Source organism: Carassius gibelio, chromosome B3 (assembly GCF_023724105.1).
Source record: "Carassius gibelio isolate Cgi1373 ecotype wild population from Czech Republic chromosome B3, carGib1.2-hapl.c, whole genome shotgun sequence".
NCBI classification, from domain to species: domain Eukaryota; kingdom Metazoa; phylum Chordata; class Actinopteri; order Cypriniformes; family Cyprinidae; genus Carassius; species Carassius gibelio.
The window spans coordinates 8,947,457-8,973,691 of NC_068398.1; the positions used below are offsets into that span (position 1 = coordinate 8,947,457).

The 26,235-nt window shown below is 37.1% G+C and overlaps 1 protein-coding gene across 1 annotated transcript; it reads right to left on the reverse strand.

The window, feature by feature from the left end:
* Positions 1-2,531: 2,531 nt before the first annotated feature.
* LOC127952834 (Na(+)/H(+) exchange regulatory cofactor NHE-RF2) lies at positions 2,532-24,336 on the reverse strand. The gene is made up of 6 exons (XM_052551675.1): positions 23,706-24,336; positions 21,567-21,809; positions 7,057-7,257; positions 5,127-5,280; positions 4,175-4,278; positions 2,532-3,971 (listed from the first exon to the last, which is right to left on the reverse strand). The coding sequence occupies exons 1-6, from the start codon at positions 23,910-23,912 to the stop codon at positions 3,804-3,806; spliced, it is 1,077 nt and encodes a 358-aa protein (XP_052407635.1). The 5' UTR covers positions 23,913-24,336; the 3' UTR covers positions 2,532-3,803.
* Positions 24,337-26,235: the final 1,899 nt, after the last annotated feature.

Genomic DNA, 26,235 nt, shown 5'->3' on the forward strand with positions numbered 1-26,235 from the left:
ATTCTTGGGGCAAAAGAGGATCTAACTTCAGAAAGTGTGTAATTATGGGTACAGTGGCTCCAGAAAGTATAAACACGTAATTATGCATAAATATTATTGTTAAAATAGAATATTAATATTATTTTAATTAAACATAAACAAAGTTAAATTATTTTAATTGTTTCATTAAAATGTTATATTTTAATTACAATTTTAAAAAAATATTTTAATTTAATATTTCTTAAATATATATTTGAAATATTTATAATTATATTCAATTATAATATTTAAATTAATTAAAATAAACTTTAAAAGCAAAACATTTAAAGTAGCTATTTAAAATAACAGGTAAAAAATTAGATGAATAATTCATTTAAATGGACATGTATGTGTATTGTGTATGCACAAGTGTTATGGATCACATTTTGTGATTGTGAAGTGTGTGTGCTGGTGGTGAACTACACTTGTGGTTACGTGTATAAACCTGAGACTAACAATGACGTAGAAATGTAAAGATAGTGAGAAAGCGTTGGAGGATAAATACAGACACTTAATCTAATGCACAATCAAACATTTTTACACTTAACCCACTGTGTATGTAGTGCATGCAACACTTTTCGAAGGTTTCATATAAAGGTTAATGCTGTTCTAGCAGCGAGTTAAACATGTTCCTGTGATGCATTACGCTGCTAGAAAAGCATGACTATAAACTGTATTTTTACGGTTCTCACCGCAAGTCCCCAGTTTAAAGTGCTTTCAAAGATGATGAGCTATTTATTTCGTCAGACACATGCACTGATTGTCTTTTCATTGCATGCTAAATTTAAAAAGAGCAACAGAAGGATTATTGTTCAGCTGCACTCATTTTTTAAAGGCTAAACCGGCTAATTCCAGTGGTCTAGTCTGTTATCAGATTGTCTGCACAGTTCACTATGAGATCAGTTATTTTTATTTTCTTATATGATTATATTGCTCAGGTTTCCTCATTTCAAACAGCCACTCCTGTCTCTCTAATCTAAAGACTGAACGATCTGCTAAAATATCTTTTATTGCTCACAGGTTGTCATCGGGTCATGGTCGGCCTCGTGTGTCTCGCAATGAGTGATCGTCTGGAAGCTGCATGAATAGTGTTAAGTGAAATGAATGGAGGAGTATTTTCGGGGGTTTGTATGACATATGGTGAGAAAAGTTGAAAGATTTTATAGGGACCGAAACACGTAGACATAAGAAGGGAAAAAGAAAAAAAAAAGAAGAGAAATGACTGTAACCTAATCAACAAAGTGCAAGATTTGAGTGAATCATTGTGAATTATATTATTAGCGGTTTATACGAGCATCACTATTACTTGCTCATCCTTGTGGTTAGGAAATTAAACTGAGTGTTTGTGCTACATGAATGATTGCTCAAATCATGCGTCTTGTTGAGATGAGGTGGGTTTATTATTTCTTCAGAGTGATCTAACAGTTTCCACCTGACCGCTGATAAAACACACAGCACTGATGGACGAGGAGCAGAACAATCTGGAGACTCTTTGATTTAGGCCAGTAGGGAACCACCTAGCAACCTAACACAAAACCCTAGCAACTGCGATGAAACACAACAAAAATTCAGAACACCCTAGCAACGGAAAAGCATCACGGACCTTTCCATGGACAAGCAGCACTCAATCCAGAATCTGGACTAGACGGAGGAAAGTATACCATACGTTTATGACAAGGTTTTTTTTTTTTTTTCATATTGTAAGAGCTCCAAGTTAAGATTACAATATAGGAAAGGAATATATATATATATATATATATATATATATATATACACAGAATATACTGTATATCAATAAATACAACTACAATACTTCACATAAAAATGCATATAATACTATATTTAATATAAATATATATATAAACTTACCAAATATATATTATAATTACTATTTAATGTAGTGATATTACCACTGTTGCTGTTTATAATAAGCTTGACCGGTTTTGGGACTAAATTTACTGTCCCGAACACATTTTTGTTAGTTAGCAGACAGTATGTTCTTAAAATTTGTGATAAAATGATAGATTTGGACTGATATTTAACCATTTTGTGATTATAGGCACATATTAACAATAAACAGATCCAAAATCCAGCAAATTGCTTTCAAATGATAACAAACATTCTATTTTTATCAGTGACATTTAAAAAAAAATGGTTTAAAATATTGTAAATATTTAATGCATTTAATTTATTATATTAACCACTGTGTTGTCATGACAGCAAATGTGATGTTCGAAATGTAAAATTTATTATATTGAATATTTAATTAACTTACACATGTTATAATATATTTCATCTTTTATTAACAAGTGACCTTTATTTATAACAAGTGACTTTTAATTATAGTGACCAGCCTATAGTATAATTTGATAGATTTGTGGTTTATTAAATTCAATAAAACTTTTTCCTAGCTTTACAATAATAATAATATATAAATAAAACACTTAAATAAAATAAATTGTTCAGTGGAACTTTCTGCTGATGAATGCATTTAAATGAACACATCAATCTCATTCGGAATGTGACTGTCACACTTTATTGAAAAAAATATAATACTAATAGGAATATTTGGGACAGGAAATGATTTCTCTTTACTGCTTAACCTCGGCATAGGAGAGCAACGAAAAGACAAAACAGGAACTACTTGACTACATTGACACTAAATTGCAAACATGGAACGTATCATGAATTATTAAGATGAATAAGAGTAATGCTGATGTTATATATCACGATATGAGTGCTGTAAATGCATATAGCGCATGATTGTCTGCGTTACTGAAATGCAAATAAATGAGGGTGAGAATCTTGTGTCCAGAATCAGCTTTGACAGAGATGAGTCACAGCATCAATACTGTCATTCCTCTATAGATAAGACATGCGCCGCTCTTTATTGTTTTATGAGGTTTATTACTTTCGCTTCCTGAGCCGATTCGGCTTTGCATGAGTGTGACTTCTTGCATGTCACCTGTCTGTCAGTATCCCAGAATGCACCAGTCGACACTATACTGTAAATACAGCGATGACTCTTTGTGGTGTATCTTGCAGCTCTGCACTTGTTGGAGGCCGAGGTTTCGCTTCTCTTGCAGTAGAAAGCAGCATGTGTTGCGATGCTCCCTCTGGTGGCTCAACATCTTCTGCTTTACTCATGATGAAGCCCAAGTGTGGATGAACAGCGTCCTCTAGTGGTGAAGAAGTGCAGATTCTCAGTTCCCGGTCGCTCCAGTTTCTCCCCCTTTCTTGAAATCTCAGTCATTCCTAGAAACATGATGTCCAGCAGTGGTACGTCCCTTCAAAACAACCAAAACTTATCAGATAGCTTGTGTTTTTGGCAAAAGAACAATTCGAATTCTTCTGATGATTCACATATAACATGTACGCCATGAAAGGAGCTTCTTTAATTCGGTGCTGAATCGAATAACATTATTTAGTGTCCAGTCGAGTTCTGCAGAAGCACAGTCTGTATGCTGTTCTGTATTATAGTCTCATTTGGCTTTTGTATTCTATTTTGTAAGTTATTGTCAACGAGCTGTATCGAATGAACAGCATGAACACAAAATGACGCAGTAGACGAGCAGCAAGATCATCGATTTGTGACTTTGTTAGCCATTCGTAAGATAGAAATCCTAACGTGTAAATCATCTCATCCCCTCCCGGTGAGTTTTTCAACTTTTTATGCTTTCAAGTTTCCATTTTCTACAAAATAGGTGCCTCTTTTTCATCAAAAGCAGTCACGTGTCCGGGGCTCTGAATGCAACACACGTAGGGGGCGTCTCTGGAAAGAAGACTCAGAAATTGCTGAAGATCTCATGCTTCTTGTTCCAGTCCATCTGGGGCGCTCTCTTTCTGGAGCGCTTGGCGTGGGCTTTCTCTTTAGCCTCCGCCGCCGTGGGACTCAGACACAGACCGGTTTCTTCAAACGGGTCGAGGAGATGGCTGCTACTCTCCCTTGAGAACTGCAAAATATAAATACACACATAACACGCCGTTTCAGACAGCCATATTACAGTATGCATCAAATATATATATATAAATATATATATATATATATATATATATATATATATATATATTTATATATTTGACTTGATGCATGAATGTGCAATAAAATTCAAATAGAAATCTATTATTGCAGATGCGTTCGTGTTCTTTCGTTCACCTGTGTGTTGGTGTCCTGACTGCTGCCGTCTGAGTATGTGGATCGGGATGACGACCCGTTCACATGAGGGCTGTTGGAGCCGTTCGTTACGGACTCGTCAAAATCTGTTTTAATGAGAAGAACACGTGCTCAGATCGGTCTTCATTCACTGAGATCAAGATCAGAGAACATTGTGGCTGGTGTTGAATAGAAAAACCGACATAATGCATTGTAGGGTTATTAATATGATGTACATGATGACCCTGTATCTTTATAGTGAGATGTGCTGGGATGCTAAACTTCCTTGAGAAGAGATACAGCTGCAAACCTTGAGAAAGAAAGCTGAGCCGTGGGATAAAAGCAGCCTGATCGACCTAAACTGGGTCAGCTGATGTTCACAGACCTGACGCAGAGGATTTACTCATCCAGAAAGAAATGCATGAAAACGATACAAAGAAAACAGCCAGTGGCCTGGGCTGGAGTGACCTTCCAGTGGGCCAAATCAGGACCCTGCCAAGTCCCGATTATCTAGGAGATGTCAATAGCCTGTTTAAGGTGTTTACCTCGGTTTAACTCTAATCGGAGCCACATGTCAGGAGAACAGAAGCGGACGAGACTCAGAGAACATGGATTTACTGTACCAGAAGTGTTTCACACCTCTATACAGAGCCTTGAGAGGACATCTCGAGCCTCAAAAGCAGCATTAGCACAGAATAAAAAATGTTAAACTCCCCCTCAAATCCCAGGAAGAGGAAACCAAGGCTGCACAAACAAACGGATTGTGCAATATAGCGAACCGAACTCATCTGGGCTCAAAATCATCTTTCGTTGTTGATGATTATTCAAAAGAAGATGTGTTCGGAGTCTGACTAGATAAAATGGTCATCAGAATTGGATATTGGACTTGATCCACACACACACACACAGTGTATTCTGCTTGTATTGTCTGGTGAGCTGTGAGCTTTGACTCTACCTTTGACATGGATGCTGGTGGGAGTGATGGCCATCTTCTTGAAATGCTCATCTGTGTCCGGATCCACCACTAGTAAACGCGTCTCACTCCCGCCGTTCTTGATGAAGGCCACGACTTCAGCGTGTCTCATGCTTTCAATGTTCACGCCGTTTACCTGCGCAGAGTTAGAATATAGCAAAGATAATAAAAGTAGAAGAGTTTTTCAACAACAACAAAACATTTTATTGAGCGGATTTGACTATATGGATATACTGGACATGTTACAACAGTAATACCATGTGTTCGGTTGATTATTATGTTTAAATATAAATAGTCATTTCAGTGAAGTTTGGGCTCTGTTGTTAATTGTAACCTTCAGTAACGTAAAATGATCTTTTTGTAGTTTAGAGCAGAAGCTGAGGTAGATTTTTATCCCCAATTTTAATTTTACATTAAACACTGAATCAGTGGATTATTCTGGGGATCCTCACTTCTGCTCCAGTGACTTCAATCGTATGTAAAAGCTTTATTTATCCCTGATGAACCTGTTCAGTCAGTGTTGTCTTATAGTGCCCTGCTATTGGTTGCTTAGCAACATGTTTTGGGGTAGAATTAGGTTCCTAACAAGCTGAACAGAGGAGAGACGGCGAGGAAGACTTTTTACCGAAATGACATCCAAATCAATCAAAACAAAAACAAGGGCAGAGGAGCCGCCCGCCTGCGCTCCCCTTCTGCTGAAGGTGATTTAATCTGAGTGTTTGTCCCGAGGACAGATGGAGCGTGTGCTGTGCTCCGCTGACAGCATCAAATATTAACAGCAGCCAGGTGGGTGTCAGGTGTCAGTGTCCCGAGGTGCGTCTCTGAAGACTCTCACTCTTATACTGACGGAGGACAGCAGGGGGGGAGAACGTTTCACAAAACTGCTCAAGATCATTGCACCTCAAAATCAAATGAAAGAAATAAGAAATGATTTAAAATAAAGGCTTTTTAAAAGAAACGTTAAGAGTTTTTGCATCGTGACAATATCTGCATGAAAATTAAGGAAGTCTTACTTTACTTTTCCATAATTCCCAATATTCTCAATGATGATTGTTAAGTATTTTAATCAAAAGGTTGAACAATACTTTTTTTTAAATAAATGCATGCTAATTTTAATAAAATCTTGCATAATACAGAAAAATTGAATTAAAAAAGTTCAATTAAAATGCTGATTAACAGAACTTCATTTTGTAAAAGTTAAATAAAAGAATTTTATATATATATATATATATATATATATATATATATATATATATATATATATATATATATATATATATATACACACATATATATACACACACACACACATATTGATGAATAATGCCGATTTTTCATTTTTTATTTAAATATGTATATATATATATATATATATATATATATAAAATTATATATATTTTAATATAAAAATCTTTTTAGTTTTCTAGATTTTTTCATATTAATGTGCTCAAATGTCTTGTATATACTGTCATTATATATATAATAAAAAAAACGGATGCATTATCTTTAGCATTGTTTCTTTCTTGTGAATTGTTGAAACTCATGTTATATCAGTTTCGTAAGATTCAAAACAAACCACACAGGTTCATGGGTTACCAGAGGTTATGAGAGCGTGTTATTGACTTCTGTGATAATGCAGGATGTACTCAGCTCTGCTGATCACAAATTAACATTTCAACAGTATGTTATTTTGCTCGACTCAGTCTTTCAAGCACAGAAATATTTTGCACGAGTCATCGTATCATCAGCCGCCCACATGCATCTGAATGTGATGGATGGGCTGAGTGTGAATGCACAAGTGAATTTAGAAAGTGTGGGTGTATATCATCACAGTGTATACTGATGCACATGTGTGTGGCTTCCCTCAGGGGAAAATTGGACTAAAGAAGGCTTCATCAGAACCAGATCTCACCTCTATGAGTCTGTCCTGAGGTTTGAGTCCTGCGCGGTCAGCGGGCGAGCCGGGGTCCAGAGCTCGAATGTACTGACCCGGTCTGGACCTCTCGCTGTGGAGATTAAAGCCGTAACCCCCCTCAGACCGCACCAGGTGACACAGCCTCGGCAGAAGCTCAGGCGGCTCCAGGGTCGAGGATTCAGATGAGGGCTGGACCTCCTGTGATAGAGGAAATAAAGACACTTAGATACAAATAAACCTACAGCTAAATTTCAGTTTTTTCAGTATTTCAGTTTAAGCCAATATCTAGCTAATCCATAATTTCAGGCAAAAAGAGAGCGGTTGAGCATTATTTGACTGGCTGATTAAAAGGGTTCATTGCAGCTAGAATTCTTCAAAGTTAATGCATTTGAAAGTGAAAGTGAAGTGAAGTGACATTCAGCCAAGTATGGAGGTGACCCATACTCAGAATTTGTGCTCTGCATTTAACCCATCCGAAATGCACACACACAGAGCAGTGAACACACACACACACACACACACACTTTTAAAATAATTAAAAGAAAACAATTTTGGGTACATCTTATTTATTGCACATGCTTGGAGTGTTCATTTTGAATAAGGATCATCTTCTGTGAATAATTGTAAATGTACATTGAACAAAATTATAAACGTAACACCATTTTTCATGAGCTGAGCTCAAAGGTCTAAGACTTTTTCTATGTACACAAAAGGCCTATTTCTCTCAAATATTTTTCACTAATCTGTCTAAATCTGTTAGTGAGAACTTCTCCTTTTTTTTCTGAGATAATCTGCAGTTTTATCACACAGCACAATGCCACATTTGTTGCAAGTTTTGAGGGAGCGTGCAGTTGGCATGCTGACTGCAGGACTGTCCACCAGACCTGTTGAATTGAATGTTCATTTCTGTACCATAAGCCATCAATGTGTTTCTGGGAATTTGGCAGTACATCCAACCGGCCTCACATCCACAGACCATGTGTAACCACATCAGCCCAGGACCTCCACGATCGTCTGAGACCAGCCTCCCGGGCAGCTGCTGCAACAATTGGTTTGCATAACCAAAGAATTTCTGCACAAACTGTCAGAAACCGTCTCAGAGAAGCTCATCTTCATGCTCGCTGTCCTCATCGGGGTCTCGACCTGACTGCAGTTCGTCATCGTAACCAACTTGAGAGGGCAAATGCTCACATCAAATCATGTCTGGCACTTTGGAGAGGTGTTCTCTTCACGGATGAATCCTGGTTTTCACTGTACAGAGCAGATGGCGAACAGTGTGTATGGAGTCGTGTGGGTGAAAGGTTTGATGATGTCAACGTCGCAGATCGAGTGGCCCATGGTGGCGGTGAGGTTATGGTATGGACAGGCGTATGTTATGGACAATGAACACAGGTGCATTTTATTGATGGCATTTTGAATGCACAGAGATAACGTTACGAGATCCTGAGGCTCATTGTTGTGCCATTCATCCATGACCATCACCTCATGTTGCAGCATGATAATGCACAGCACATTGCAAGGATCTGTACACAATTCCCGGACATGTCACCCATTGAGCATGTTTGGTATACGACAGCGTGTTCCAGTTCCGGCCAATATCCAGCAACTTCACAGAGCCATTGAAGAGGAGTGGACCAACATCCCACAGGCCACAGTTAACAACCTGATCAACTCTGTGTGAAGGAGATGTGTTGCACTGCGTGAGGCAAATGGTGGTCACACCAGATCCTGTGTGGTTTTCGGACCAAAGATTCCCCACCCCCAGACCCCCCAGTACTGTAAAACTGCAGATTTAGAGTGGCCTTTTATTGTGGCCAGACTAAGTCACACTTGAGCAATAATCATGCGGTCTAATCCGTATCTTCATATGACAAACCTGTGAGGAAGATGGATTATATCGGCAAATGTGAAGTGCTCACTAACACAGGCTTTCACAACGAATTCCACCACTGTGATCTGAATACATGAGTTTTCCTCATAAAAATGTGTAATGGAAGGTTACAAATGCCACGACCAACCAATAACAAGAACCAAGCCAGGAAATCTGCCGTTCATCCAAGACCGGGAGTGGAAAAATACAGTGCCACAAAGGAGGAGGTTTGACAATGTGAAACACTGAAAGCAAGGCCAGCAGAAGAACAGAAAGATGCTGGATGTGTAAGTAACAGCAGCGCGGGAAGCATTATCAGCCTGCCACAGGAGAAACTCTCAAACATGAGCAAAAAATACTCATCACCGCACCACAGAAAGAAACCACAATAACGGACATGTCATAATCTTTTTCCGCAGGTTAAAAGATGACATAATCTCACATTGGCTAAGAGTTATTATATTGTTTACTTCATAAAAATCAGTAAAGGTTTCAAAAAATGTTTTAAGAATAATAGTCAAACACCTTTTGCTTGTTAGAAAAGTATAAACTATTAATCAGATGACACGAGAAAGTCATTTCCTGCTCAAATATGATACAGTAGACTTCACAGGGTTAAAAACAGTCCAAGACTTAATTCCAGTGAATTCAGGAGCGGTCCGTCCACCTCCTCAACACAGCTGACCTTTGACAGGACAGATACTGTTAGAGAGAGACACACAGAGGAGTCTCTGTTTCTGACACTTCCACTTCTAAACACCTCCACATGACTTCACGATTCTGCTGCTTAAGCATCAGAGTTATAATATTTCCATTGTCACGCCCCTCAGCGCTCCCCAGCTTTACGCCCTCTTCCTGTCACCCCGGGTCCTGAGGTTTCTGTTTCTGGCCTGAACATGGATGCGTGGGATAAGAATGAGAAAACACTCGGGAGAGCGGCAGATGCGGCACAAAGCATTCATGCTACTTCCTGTTACAGTAAGCCGCTGCTTGTGTGTTTCAAAGCATGGGCTTGTAAAATGATACAGATGCTGCTGAATTATTGACACTGGGACCTCTGGGATTTCTCACACGTGACTGTCATCAACCCTTTCACCGCTGGGACATCTAGAGCACAGCACAAAACACAACAGAAAGTACACCCTCGCACGGAAACACGGATTCAGAAGCAGTCTGTTTCGCAATCTAATGAGTCTTGTGTTTAGAGAATCAAACACATTCAGCACAACACAACCAGTGTGGTCCAAGTCCCAAATAAATGACTCTAAGACTCTAATGGTGAATGAAATGCTAGCACATTTGGTTTGTTTTCGTGAAGTGTTGTGTAATATTTACTTGCTCTATTTTTATTCTTTTTATTATCTGTGTGTCGTCAGTCATTCTGTGGAAGCTTCTGTCATCAAAACACATTCCTTGTACGTGTGAACATCAGTGTTTGGTGGTAACGCATTACAAGTAATGCTTGTCACGTAATCAAATTTAGTTTTTTACGTAATCAGTTACGTAATGAATTTGTTTGAGCGGCGCCCTCTTCTGAACAGACCTGACTTTACATTTCCTTCAAGCCTGAGGCGTATACATTTCACTATTGTTGTGATAAGGTTTTTTTTTATATTTGTAACTTCTTCATATTAAAAACAAATAAGCAAGTACTTAACGCATTACTTTCCATAAAAAGCAACTAACGTAATTAGTGACGTTTTTAGGGAGTAGTGCAATATTGCAATGCATTACTTTTAAAAGTAACTTTCCTCAACACTAGTAAACACACCTGGCAATAAAGCTCTTTTTTAATATATATCGTTCAGGATATATGAAAAAAGCCAAAAAAATACCTAAAAGAATCATAAATGGAGCCTTATAGGAACTATAATTGATTTAATTCATATGATTCACATCCCTAAACTATGCGCATTACTTGACGTGTTTGGTGTGTTTCTCATGTTTGTAATGTGTGTGTTTGTGTGTCCTGATGATGCTCCACAGCCCCACACCCATGTTATCAGTCCCACACAGACACGCTCCACACACATGCACCGCCTGCGGACGACAGAGGGGCAAACCGACGCCCCCAGCCGGAAACACAGGAGGGAGTCACACAGGAAGAGCAGGGAGGAGACTGGAAACTATTTTCCTCATCGTATGGATTTTCCCGCAAACAGACCGATCGTGAAATGCTCTTGTATTTTGGGCACGAGTCAACTCTAACTACATGACATCTGTTAACACTATTAGTCCTCAAAAAAGTGACTCCAAAACGAAAAGGTTTCTCTTTAGTCTTCTTCACAACCAATCAAATGTCCCGAGCTGAAAACATCTAGACGCGGCGGAGTCGTGTTTCGCGGCCCCCCTCGTAGCGGTGCGACTCCTAGCAAGCATGCTGAATCAATTAGACCGAATTCTTGCGACATGACTTCCTCCCTAGATACATGTTTTGTGCGTGTAACAGCACCAGAAATACAGTTTTAACACATTGTTTTGGGTAACACATGTGATCAAACATGAGGGGATATGGATTATGCTAAATGAAAGACTTTTAATATGATGCATTGTGACGGTAAGTGATTATAATGTTATGTAATACACCTTATGTATGTTCTTGTAACCTAATAGGAACCAAAATAGGAACTTTTTTAACCATGTCGTACCCAAACCAGTCTGGGGCGATAATCTTTGACCTTTACTCACAATCACAGCCACAAGGAATCGGTCAATCTGAATTTAGTTTGAGGGGGGAAAAAATACTTTTATTCAGCAAGGATGGATTAAATTGATTAAAAGTGACAGTTAATGCTTTGTGTTTATGAAAGAATCCTGAAAACAGTATCAGGTTACAGAAAAATATTAAGCAGGCCAACTGTTTTTAATAACTGATAATAGTAAGAGATATTTGTTGAGCAGTAAATCATATCAAAATGATTTCTGAAGGATCATGTGACACTGAAAACTGGAGTAATGATGCTGGAAATACAGCTTTAACATCACAGGATGAAATTATTAAACATTTTGACTATATATTGAATCAAATAGGTGAAATTTGTGAACATAAGAGACTTGATGCTTATCCTCAAGCCTGAAGGCTTCATTGGGCCGTGTCTCAGAGCTCGGTTTGCTGTGTTTGTCAGGAGGACCATGTGCTGCATGAAGTCTGCCGCTCAACCCACGCAGCGTGACCTCCACAGTTACATCACATCCTCTGTGTGTGATCACTAGATGTGTCTCATCTCCTCACTTTCAGCCTCAGCAGAGGTTTTAATCAATGCTGCACAAATGCTAAACTATACTGAATGAAGAGGTCAGTTGTGACGTTGAGAGTCACAGTTTCTAACGGTCCCAGATCTTTTTTTATGTTAAAATGCTTTCTCCAACTTCATCTTTATATACAGAGAAAGTTTAGGGTCAAGAGTAAAAGTTTTTAAAGCAGTCTCTTCTGCTCACCAGGGCTGCATTTATTTGATCAAAAGTACAGTAACAACATGAAAACAATTTAATATAATTGTATTTGAATATATTTGCAAATGTAATTTATTCCTGTGATGCAAAGCTGAATTTTCAGCATCATTACTCCAGTCTTCAGTGTCACATGATCTTCAGAAATCACTCTGATATGATGATTTGCTGCTCAATAAACATTTATTAGTATTATTATTATCAATCATGCTGTTTCATATTTTTGTGGAAACTGTGATACATTTTTTGCAGGATTCTTGGTGAATAGAAAGTAAAAAAAAGAAAAGAAAAATGTAACATTATAAATCTCTTTACTGTCACTTTTGAACAATTGAATGCATCATTGCTGGATAAAAGTATTAATTTTAAATCAATCAATCTTACTAACCACAAAAAATGAAACACTGTTAAACATTAAACAGCCATAAAATACTAAAACTCAAATAAAAAACTAAATAAACTGACAACTTGAATATATTAATCACAAAAATATAGAGAAAACAACCACTGAAAATCAACAAGAAATAAATAAAAACCGATGATGATATAGACAAAACAACTACTGAAATCCAATTAAATAAAATATTTATTTAAATGTATTTATTTATTTAAATTATTATTTATTATTTATTTGTTTATTTTACAACTCTATATTATTACCTGCAGGCAGGCAGTGAGTGATGTGTTGGGCGTCCCGTCATGGCTGTGACTAACAGTTACATGAGCAGCACGTTCAGTTTGTGAGACAGGTCTGGTTAATGTCTTCACTGCAGACCAACAGTGCCACACATCTGACCCTTTAGTGGGATCTGTGCTCCCTCCCCCTCAGAGGAGCTCCTCGAGCCCGGCCTGAACCCCCCTCACAACATCTGGACGCCACACAGCTGCCTCACAGCGGGCTCAGACTGAGGTACAGAAACAACACATAAACCACAACTAATGTTTAAAGCCTCAGCACGAGAGTCTACAAGCCAAAACTATGCTGAGTTACGGCACACCAAAAAGATTTGTCTGCTTAAAGCGTCAGTTCACATCAAAATGAACTATTCTGTCATAATTTACTCGCCTTCATTTCATTGCAAACCTCGATGACTTTCTGTCTTCTATGGACAGAAAAAATATTGAACAACATTGAAGCCCAGTGATTTTCAATCATATCATATCAAAAAAAAAGAAGAGGACATTTTTGGGTGAAATATCCCCTTTTATGTCACACCTAAAAATATTTGTTGTTATTGCATCAAATAAATAAATAAATACAAAAGAAAGAAAATTAAGACAGTATAAGCACATTTATGATGCAAATATTGTAAAAGCTTGTAAATGTATAAAATAATATAATTAATGCGGTCAAGTTCAGTTCAAACGTTCAATATAAAGTTCAAAAATTTCAATCCAAAATGAAAGTTTTTGTTTACATAATATCTGTGTGTGTACGGTGTATATTTATAATGTATACATGCTTCTATATATTTCAGAAAAAAAAAATATATATAAAATATATTTTCATAATATAGATTATATGAATATATAATTATAGACATGTAAATACATTTTAAAAATATATAATGTGTGTTGGTGTATTTATATATACATAATAAATATACACAGAACACATACATATATTATGCAAACAAAAACTTTAATTTTGTATGTGCTTTATTTGCGATTAATCATTATAATAACTAAATATAATATAATATAATATAATATAATATAATATAATATAATATAATATAATATAATATAATATAATATAATATAATATATTGGAATGATTAAATTCAATTATAATTATTAATCATTGCAAAATTGTAATTAAGCAATAATACATTTTATTTTATGAAAATGTATTACATTAAATTATACTGTATTATATTATACTATATTATAGAATAATTGTATTCTAATTTAAATAATATTGATAATTAATCAATAATAAAATATAATAATATATTAACAATTACATTTATATATTTTAGCATTAAAATCAATATATTATATTATATTATAATATTATAATTATTAAAATCAATACTTTTAATTAATCATGATTAATTGTAATATTTTATGAAAATTATATTATATATTATTATATATTATAATGTTATTAATATGTAACGTGTGTATGCATGTATATATAATATCTAGCATAAAGCATTCATTTTGATTTCAGTATCACTACAGTATCACTACCTCCATGCAATTACACTAATTACAATACTGTAAGCAGCTGAACTTTAAAAAGGTCTAGTTTCAGAAGACTGATTGACCTCAGGCAATACAACAAACATATTAATAGGAGACAGACGAATCCAAACGGCATAATGCAGCCAAAGCGTGATGAGTCAAACCACAAACACTCGGCCAAACAGAGCAGAGAGGCAACAAAAACAATACAGGACCACATAGGAATCATTTTTATAAGGTGAAACCACACACCAGCGCATTGAAAATGAAAGCGCATAACTTTTAGTTAGTTTCCATGGGAATTTGGAGCCAAAATTGTCTTTAAGAGCAGGTTTGGCTGGTGCACATGTCTACAGGGATATTAGTCCACTAATGAACCAAGCACACTGACTGATGTTTCAAGCATTCAGACGCGTCTCGTACAAACACATGCAAACGCTGACTGTCATACCAACCTGGGTCTAACTTTCCCATGATGCTTATGTTTCAACACAAAGCACAAACCGGCCTCTCGGCTCATGGACGTGCTCACCTGTGTGTAAGTTGTACGCCATGACTATCTAGGCCAGAGTTTCTCCTCACACATCTCTTGCACTCAAACGTTCGGTCGTATCGTGTTTGTTTAGACAGATGTGTGATTCTGAAGCAGATGGTTTCATTTATGCCACCAGGAGAAAACAAGATTGGAGAAGCAGAGACTTGGGGATCTGTTTCGATCTCCGGCATTCATCACGATTACGTGTGGAAGTAGGTCAGTCCGGCATCGCTCCAGATCTCACGTTCTCTGACCCAGATGACTGTCAACACCTCAGGACGAGCAGAGAGTGTTTAACTTTCTTAAACGGCCTCGCTCCACAGCCTCAACTTGGCTTGCGAGCTGCGTGTACCAAAGTGGATTCTGGGGGAGATTTTTTTTAAGATTCTCCATGTTTAAAGGATATTTAACACACAAAACGACACTGTCATCATTTACTCACCCTCATGTCGTTTCAAACCTGTGAGATTTAATTTAACTGCAGAAGAGAAAAGAAAACGCTGTTTTTGTCTGTACAGTGACAGTCAGTGGGGGACCAAAATAAAACTGCATCCCTTTCACTTTCGTTTCACTTTCGAACTGTCTCTTTAAGACTCACCTAATCAGACAAACAAATAGAGTGCACAAGTACCCGCCCACTTCATCAGCTGCACTGGTTTCAAAAGTATTCCCGTTTAGTTTTGATTAAATTAGGGATTTAAAAAAAGTCTTCATTAACGCTTTAGAAGTCATGAAACAAACTGACCAGTTACGAGGTGAATCAAAACATTACAAACCTTTAGTGCAAAAATTCATATGAAAATCAACCAAAAACATAAAAGTACAAGACTTAACACTTAACGGCTTTAATGAGGGAAAGAACTACAATCCCATGAAGCTTTGCAAATCACTTAAAAAAAAACTATTACCGTAATTAAAAGGTTGCTGGTTGGATCTACGCAAACAGTGTATTTTAAATTGATTTACTTGATTACGTCACTTCCAGTGCTTCATGGAAGTGGGCGGGGCTAAAAATATATAAAAAAATATAATTTGGCGCAATTTGTTCTCGGTGACTCTGATTGGTGGAATTTTTCGTACAGCATCATGGGTAATGTAGTTTTCCCACCACAATTCCAGAAAAATAAGTTGAATTAATGTGAAAAATGTAGCATCGAACGGAAGAAAATGAATGCGTTTTTACAGTCTTGTGTTTTCTTCAGAAAACGTGGAAATGTAGTAAAGTCATTGTGACGAAGCGTTGTGTAACATGTTCAGGCTGCTGTCTAGCATGTGATGGTGATTTAAACACTTGAACAGAGTTCAAGGGTAACAAATCAAAGCCAGACAACCCCAGCACCAGTTAGCTAAGAATGGGAACGGGGCTGTTTCAGAGTATCTCGCTGCTCGTTCAGTGTGCTGTTTTAGGAACATTCGGTAGATTGTGAAATGCCCGGACATCTTGAGAACTGCATCAGATGATCCTCCTGTACGAGGAACAGCTACTCTCGAAAAACAGGCACAAATAACAGCCCTAAAATTGTCAAATATTTAAAAAGGACCATGGAAGATCCATACAGTGGATCTGCTGGATTAGTGGCTGGATCGGTATTCACAATGCTTTCTTCTGCATCTAACTTTTCCTAGAGCTCCCTGAAGGAAAAACTGAAAGGGAAAAGAAATATGTAAGGAGTCCAAATGTCTTCTTGGATCGCTGAATCTAACAATCTGCTGAGTATGAAGAAAATATTAAAAGGCCAAGTCAAAATAAGCAAGCTCTTACTTACTTATATATTTAATTCCCCGATTTCTGAAGTGCATACTTCGTGTATTGTTCTTCTGAATGATATCCATGTGCGGAATGTGATAATATTATGTTGTATTTGTTTTAATTACTGTGTTAATTACTTTTTTATTAATTATATCTGTGAAACATTCCATGCTCATTATGTTTGGATTCTGATTACAAAGACTGCACATACTTCTGTCAGTTTCTTCTCATTTGTGGACCAGCAGTCAGTGTGATTCACACAAACCCTCTCCAAATGCTGCGAGTTTAAGGTTTCTACCCCTTCCTAGGACCCCTTCCTTTATGGCTCAGGACTCCCATATCACCTCAAACACACACACACGACGACTCTGTTTCCAAAGACAGCCTCGGCTTCCTGCCTGAAAGGTTTCATAATGTCTTTGCTCTTCCCAGTGTGCTCCTTTCAAAAATACTAACTGTCCTGAAGTGGCTGCATGAGGTCATGTGACACTGGGGTTAGTTGTCACATGTAAAAGTGGAAACCAGAAACATGCAAAGGTGTTGAGGTATATAAAAATATAAAATAGTATATGATAAATGGAGACAATTACTCAAAAATGAGCCCAGATCCGAATCACCTATGACTCAGAGTTTCACAAGACAAACAGAGCGACTTTTCAAAAACCTCTTGTATCCAAGATCAACACACAAAGATGGATCATTTGTGTTAGTGGCACCAAACCTGGAACCCTGAGCAATGTTCAGATGGGAGTATGGTTTCATGAGTCATCACTTTCCTACAGTCTACCGACGTCTGGAGAAAGTCAATGGATCGAGCTCTTAAACACTGAGGAGAATCATCAAGTCCAATGATAGGTCTGTATGGGCAGTGATATCAGCCAATATGAGGCCACTCTTCAGGAAGACGTCCCACACACACATGGCTAAACGCAATTAGAGTGGTTTTGGGACACCAGAATATGGCTTTTCCAATCACCAAATCCAAAAGGTTTTATGACGGGCCATTTTGGAGAAGAACACTTCCATTTCCTTTGAATAAGGAGGTTCTTTTTAAAACTGGAAAATATCCATCTACAAATAGTCAAACTTTGAGTTTATCCGAATGTATATTATGAAAACAAATGTTGGAATTAGAACCAAAACAGACTGTATAGCTTGATGAGAACGTTAAAGTTCCATATGGAACTTTTATTCTTCAGTTCTGCTCTTCTTAGAATAACACAGAATCCAAAACATTGATTTGAAATTTTTATGTCCAAGGCAACATAAATGAGTGATTTACCATCTTCAGGTCATACATCAGTCCAAAATCAAAAGAAAAAGTATTGTTTTCGGGGGGGAAATAGACAATTTTACTACATCCTACTTTCAACGTCCAAGGTTTCTCTTCACATTATGGGTCTGATTGCCAAAAAGGAAACTAAATCTTTGAGTTAAGTCAAGTGCTTCACCAGCAAGGCTCAGATTTGCAGATGTTGTCGCGTGTTCATCTTCTGATGGATATCAGAAACAGTCTCTCTGTTTTAACCAAGTGGGCTGCTGCGGTGTTAATAGTTTTAATGTCATCTAAAACATTATCACACACATGTGGCTGTAAAACACCCACCCACCACTCACACACTCACATCTTTCCCACTCCACTCCATCTTGTTGAAACAGCAGTGAATTATACAAACCCATTTGGAAAGTGGGCTTTAAGTGAGAGCAGATGTTGGATGTATACATTAGGCTCAAAAAAGACAAATATAATATTTAAGATCTTATACAAATATTGCATTATAAGACTAATGATGGCCATTTTTGCCATGTAATATCTCCAAACATGATCTGCACTTGCACACAGATGTTAAAAATCACACTTTTAATGGCTAAACACACCCCTGACCCTTCGTATTATACACTTCAGCAATTAACCTGTCCAGAAATGTTTGTGTAACAGACAGAAATGATTCCTCAAACCACGTGTCTTGTTGAAGAGAGACGTGCAAACTCTTCAATATGTCATCAGACTAAGCCATTTTGCCGGGAATCAGTACAATGGGTCAAAAACTCTGAGACTCTAAGTGTGGCGACTTTTGACTCGAGCAAATAAACAAGCACTTAGCAACCATCCAGAACAATCCATAACAGAACATCCTAACAACTATTCCTAGCAACCACATACTGTAGCAATGTGCTAAAATCTGAGAATGTAAATGTGTTATTAACGTATACCAAAAAACGTATTCACTTCAAGTAAAATTAGTCTGTATATACATAGTGTATGAGCTGAAATTATATGTATTATGAAAAGCGCTATACAAAATAAACTTTAATTGAAATTAATATATGGTGCTGATTTTTCAGGAATAAAAATAGTGGAATAAAAGTTGAAGCAATTTCTGGCCAGGATCTTTTATCCTTTCAAAATACCAAAATCCAGAGATTAATTTTCTTGAATGAGTAAGCCACGCTAATGTACTGAGCCAACAAGATAATATCTGAGTTACTCACTTAACTCATTGTTGTTTTAAACTCAAGATAACCCATTATTCCATAATTATTGATGACCACACATACTGATAACTCTTACATAAAGAGATGTGAGAACTAGATATAACTCTGATGACTTTACTCGAGCCAGCTGTTCTACAACATCCAGATGTTCAATGTATTTCATGATGCAGAGACATTCATTTATGTATTAGTTGAGGGGGAAGGTCCAACACAGGGGTTAACTGACCTAATGGTAAGCCCCTCTCCTTGAACACAGACTAGCCAATGGCAGTTGGGGAGAGGATGGCTAATAGAATTTAATTTAACTGTCCCAAAGCATTCACCCCCAATCCTAATTAAAACAAAAACCTTAATTTTCTGGTTGTCATACTCTCATTAAGTTAAAATTTTTATCTGCTAAGGCAGAACATTAATATCATCATGTGTTTAGCAAGGTATCTCTGGTTAAAACCAGCTAATGTTAAAGCTAGCGAGTCCATGCTAACGTACAAACCTAGACAGTGAAGTGTTCTCGTGTCTTGTACAGTGTAGGGCAAAAACACATAAATAAAGGTCTACATTTCACTCTCTTCATATTAAACTGGCTACACGTACATTAATTTAATCGTACCCTGTGGTACATGAACAGTGTTGATCTGGGATGTTGTTATCTGCGATCGTGAGGACTGTAACATTAGACTACTCACGCTTGCCTTGTGATCTGTAAACCCTCACTTCCAAATTAATACCCACAATATTTCTTTTAAAATCTCTTATATGTCATTGTAAGACAGTTAGTAACTTTGTTTGTTTGTGCAAGTTTCACAAAAATAACTAAGTGGGTGGGGCTTAGCGATAGGTCAATTAAAAGGTTCTACAATCAACAAAGGTTCCAAACATGATGTCATAGGAGAACCATTTTAAATTTGCCAAAGTGAACAGTTCTTAAAGTGATAGCTGACCTCAAAATGTTTATTTACTTTTAATTTAATCAACCTCAGGCCATCCAAGAAGTAGGTGCCTTTTTTCCTTCAGTAGAGCATTAAAGAAGATTTTTAGCAGAACCCACCATGGTCCTTGGTGTTTCATAAAAGCCAAGTCAGCAGCTACACGTTTTTAAGAAGAAAAAAAAACATATCAAGGAACTTAAGACGTAAGACTTTACGTCTTGTATTATTATTATTATTTTTTCTAAAATCCTGTCAAATGTGCACAAACTACTAGCTACTACTAAATATTGTAGAAACATAATTTTCTGTAAAGTTGCTTTGTAACGATTTATTTTGTAAAAAGCGCTATACAAATAAACTTGAATTGAATTGAATTAAAATGAATGCCCTTGGTTACTGGCGATATACGGAGGTCTTATGAAGCGAAATTATTAGTTTGTGCAAGAAAACTGAACATTATTTACAACATTATTACCTGTAATCCAAAGCCTTTCAGACACTTCAATTCTGGTGTAAATAACTGATTGACCAGTTTAATTACATAATGACTCGATGCAACGTATATGCAATTATTACAGCTCCCAATAAGGATGTGAAAAGTATGTTTTACTTGTCTAAAGCATATCAAGTGAATTAACTAGTCTTCATCAGCTCATCTTTTCACATAAACAGTGGGAAACCATAAAACATTTTTATTTTGCCCCTTGATTTAAGTGCCGGTTCACACATGTGCATATCAGTAGTGCATCAGTCCACTTCAGGAGGAACTGGAGCACTGAATGATTTGGCAAAAACCAACATTATAAGATTATATATGGCGCCATTTTAGCTCATTTCGAGTCAGAGTGACTGGCAGGCATATGAAAGTGAGTTTTGATTGAGTGGCTAGAGCCCCAGTTCGCTAAAACAAAACATCATGGACATCAATCTGGACCGTTTGCCTGAGGCTCTGGTAATAATATTCAGTTTCTTGCACAGACCAATTGTTTCCCTTCATAAGAGAATGCTTTTTGTGCTTTTTTACTCTCAAAAGCATGCACCTGCTGACTTGCATTTTGTAAATCACCAAGCACCTGTATCAGCTAAAAAATCTTCTGTAATGTTCTATTCAAGACAAAATGGATGGCCTGAGGGTAAATTACCAGCAAATTTTCATTTTTGAGTGTACTTTCACTTTGAAAGAACTAAGAGTGAAGAACATTTGAATCATCTGAAGGACCTTTTACTGATGTTAAAGATTCTTCAGTGAACAACAGAAGCTCGTAGCAGATAATGAATGGAACTAACCTTTTTAGGAGCTCGTGAGAGAGGTTTCCTGATGGGTTTGGAGATCTCAGGTCGTTTGGAAACCGAGCCATTGCCCTGTTTACTGGTGGACGGTGAAGGTGAAGGGGTCGTGACTGCAGGGCTCATCCGGATGGCCATTTCCTCCGTGCAGGTGAGACGCAGGCTGCGGAAGTACTCGTCAGTCTCTCGGTCAACCACCAGCAGTCTGGTCTCATGCTCCACGGCTTTGATCCGCTGCACCACCTGAGCACAAGAGAAAGCAAAACTATAGGATGAGCTCTGAGAGATGTGCTTTTCACTACAGTTACATTGACACAGTGTTATTTGATCATCCTGTCAAAACTGGAACTGCATACATGCCAAAATAACAGGACTTCAACATATGCATCATGTTAGTATGTCTGAGCGCACAGACAGATCTGGCCAGAAGATCTCCTGCTGTGATGATGTAAAGCCTCCAGCTGCTGTCACAGCTTCAGCACTCTATTAGTGTCAGTGCCACTAAAGATTTACAAGGGATTTTATTGTGTATTCACAAGAACGTTTTCCACTTAAGCCAGAGTTTCACCATAAGTTTCTGTGGAAGCTTGTTTCCGCTATGGAATAAAAAATAAGCAATGTAATTTTGATATTTTTTGTCTGAATTTTAAGATATAAATTTGCAATTGCGAAAAAAAAAAGATTGCAAGATAAAAAGTTGCAATTACCTTTTTTCTGTTTGAAACGAGAAAAAGGAACAGAGATGTAAGAAGAAAAGTTTGAATTGCGAGACGTAAACTTCGAATTCTGAGAACAATCTCAGAGGTAAACTTGAAATTGCAAGAAAATTCTGAATGCAGACTTTTTTCTTATAATAAAATATCGCAATTACCATTTCACTTTTTTTATTTAATTGTGTTGTTAAAAGGCTTCCACAGGGCCATATAAAGTTGTGTCCAAAGCCAAACAAACTAATATTTCAAAGACTGTTCGTATATGTTTTATACATTTAGGTGTTTAAACTATGAAGTAACACAAATCGCAAAACACATACTTCTATATGAACTTCTCTGTCTAGATCTCAACTCTGCTCAAGGTGCATCCTGGGATGCTTTCAAACACTGCTGAGGGGTTTTTATTGAGGCTGTTTCTTTCCCCTTCGGTACTGACTTATGCATTATGTTTTATATGGATATTTGTACATAGTCACAATTTATATATTTTTTTATTGATTTCAAGCATTACACATATGCTAATCAAAATGTTTGCAATGCAAAGCAGAATGTACAGCATAATTACTCCAGTCTTCAGTGTCACATGATCCTTCAGAAATTAGTCTAATATGCTGATTTGCTTTTTTTTTTACAAATCAATGTTAAAGACCATTGTACTGCACAGAAAGTTAGAAAGTTCAAAACATCTTTTGTAACATTATGTTTTACTGTCACTTTTGGTCAATTGAATGCATCCTTGTTAAATAAAACTATTAGCTACTTTTTTTAGAACTCTTTAAACTGACCCCAAACTTTTGAACGTTATAGTATATAGCTAACTATCCCCCGGTTCCACAGACAAGGTTTAAACCTAGTCCCAGACTAAAATGTAAGTATGAGCTATTTCAACTGAAGAAAAAAAAAAGTGCAGTTAGTGCACAGATTGATGCTTTTGCTTTGTCTTAAGATGGACACCAATAATGTTTTTTCTAAGGCAAGTTTATAAAAAGGACTTAAGTGTCCCAATTGAACTATGGCCTAATCTCGTTTTAGTCTGTGAAACAGGGCCAAAATACATGAAATGTTTAATTACCTCAGAGCATTTTTACACACTGGTATTAGTATTAGCTTACACTCTAAAAAATATAGGTTCCAAAAGGGGTTTTCACACTGATGCCATAGAAGAACCCGTTTCGGTTCCCCAAAGAACCTTTCAGTGAACAGTTCTTTAAAGAATCATTTTTTTTAGTGTGATAATCCAAAGACCCTTTTTCCACTGTAAGAACCTTTTGTGGAACGAAAAGGTTCCATGGATGGTAAAGGAACCATTGGTGCCAACGAAGAACCTTTATTTTTATGAGTGTAGGCTGCTATAAAATCGCATAGAAACGCGCCTCACAGCCAGTGTAAGGTGAGCTCGTGTGAGATCAGCACAGGTGTGATGTACCTGATGGTGTGTCTCTCTCTCCACGTTCTCGCCGTTCACCTCCACCACACGGTCACCCGCGCGCAGTCCCGACGCCTCCGCCGGGGACGCGCGCTCCACTTTCCGTATGTACTGTCCCGTTTTTCCTTTCTCTCCGTGCAGATGAAACCCATAGCCGTTCTCTCCTTTCTTCATCACACACAACCGAGGCTTCAGATCGCTTGCCATTGTATTCCGCTTTCGCCTTCACATCCAAACTTGCAATAAAATCCAAGCGTTCTTCTAATCTTTCGAAAACTTAATGCAAATGTTTGCAAACAAGCATCGTTAGCCTCTGGGTTATTGCACAGTCTGCAGTGTTTTGCAAAAGAATGTGCATGCAAGTATCCGGCTCAACGCATTAGTTAAAATAGACAAAAACCAAAAGACTCGAGTCCGAATCGATTATATGCTTACGCAAGAAAAATGCAAAAGTGGAGCCGGGGAAGCAGACTGTGAAACTACCTGTGGATGTTCACAGACGCATCCAAATCTCCTCCATGAGACATTCTGCCCACGGAGAGAGAAACGCAACTGGTGCTGCTGTCCACTGACACACTGCGTGGCGCGGAGTGAGACCGCCCATCTACAGCTTCAACACAGAGAGAGAGAGATACACAGAGAAACAGCCGAAGAGCCTTCGAGAGGACGCGAGCCTCATCTGTGTGTGTGTGTGTGTGTGTGTGTGTGTGTAAACAACCACTCCATCAGAGAAGAGCGGACACTGGCTTTTACTAGTCTATGTATAAAAATACCCTAAACACTGTGAGAACAATACAGTTATTGAATCTAAAAGGAATTTGGGGGAATTTCAAAAGTCTTCTGCATTATAAAATGTTAAGGTAAACTAATTTTAAATGCGTCGAGGGTCGTGTCTCGCGACGCTTTAAACTGGTATTTCGCGGCACGAGCGCAGTTATTTTACAGATTATATAACGTGCAAGACATGAAGCCTTCAAAAAAACCTTGAGATACATGAAAATAAAATAATAAATCGAAAACTACAATAAATATTGCTAAATATTAAGAATAAATATGTAAAAAATATATTTAGGTAACTCTTTTTTTTAAGATGACCTGAAAAAAGATGATGATGATGAGAAAAAAGATAGACACAAAACAAACAAAAAATGGTAATGGTTTTGGTTTTAATGCAAACTGTAAAGGACCGGGCTCTACTGGTAATTGAATAAACCTATTAATCCTAATGGAATATGTCCCAAAACACACTACACACAACATTTTTCTAATGGTTAAAAGTTGAACATTTCTAATGATTGCAATGTATGTTTGTTGTGGAAAACAGATTGTTGTTTTTTTCAGATGTTAGGCTACTTATAGACTACTTATTATAATAAAATGATGCATAATTACATGCAAGTAAACCTAAGGCAACCCCCTAATCCTAACACTTTAATACATGCATTTAACTACTCTTCTTAAACGTATAATAACATGGTAACAAGGACACATTAAAATAAAGTTAACCTTATAAATACTTAAATAAATATATATATACTTTAGAGGGGGTTAAACCTATAATTGGCATACTGCAAAACAATAACAGTCCAGTGAATGCATGTGGACTACAAGCAACATTGTTTGACAAAGTTGACTTCAGCACGTGAATGAACGAGGTTAGAAAGATTCATGACCAGAACAGAGAAAGTATTTGGCCCTTATAGCACAATCTCATGCACAACGTTGCATAAAATATCAATAAATAATGTGAATTTGAGAACATTTCAGGTCATAACCCACATACGGGGCAACCACGCACACTGGGACAGTAGCAGACGGCTCGTGCTGCTCTCTAGCGGCGGAGAGGAGCGAGTCACGTGACCGACATTACTGCTGTCTTTCACTGCAGTCACTATTGATGTTACATAGAGATATCTGAAGAAAAGAGACCAGTATTTACATTTATTAATCTTATTATAAATATCTAGCGTGTGTTTATGGTTTAGATTTTTTTACATTTTCCTAAATAGCACATTTCTCCAGTGCATTGAAGATTTATATATAAAAAGTGTCTATCCTAGACTTTTCTGTAGGTTTCCCCAATTATTTAAGGGTATAAGATGTCATAATTATTATTTTTGTTATATAATCAAACTTTACAAATACATACAGTATGCATTTTTAATAAATAGATTTTTAAGAAGTTATAACCTCTCTGGGAATCATAATTGCATGTTTGACTGCTGGCACACAGGAAGATGTCTTGGTCATGTGATTTTGGCAGATTTGGAGTGATCTGAAGTTCAACAATACTGCAATATCACTGGGGCCATAGAGAAACTGCAGTAAAAATAGCTTACGTCAAGCAAAAAATGATCTACAACTGAAAATGAATCATTCATAAATTCATAATACTCAGCCCGTGTGCTTCTACAGTTGTATGACATTCATTCCTACATGAAAAAAAGAATAATTTTTTAAAACATTTTTTTTTAGCTGAATTATTTGAACCACTCCGCTTTCAAAGCATAAATAAATAATACAAATACCA

What these genes read in the sequence shown, in the direction of transcription:
- LOC127952834 (XM_052551675.1), bottom strand. Translation starts at nt 23,912, where the DNA reads ATGGCAAGCGATCTGAAGCCTCGGTTGTGTGTGATGAAGAAAGGAGAG. An exon ending in CTCAGGACAGACTCATAGAG is followed by an intron (nt 5,281 to 7,056) that starts GTGAGATCTGGT and finishes AACTCTGCGCAG; the next exon opens with GTAAACGGCGTGAACATTGA. An exon ending in CACCAGCATCCATGTCAAAG is followed by an intron (nt 4,279 to 5,126) that starts GTAGAGTCAAAG and finishes TCATTAAAACAG; the next exon opens with ATTTTGACGAGTCCGTAACG.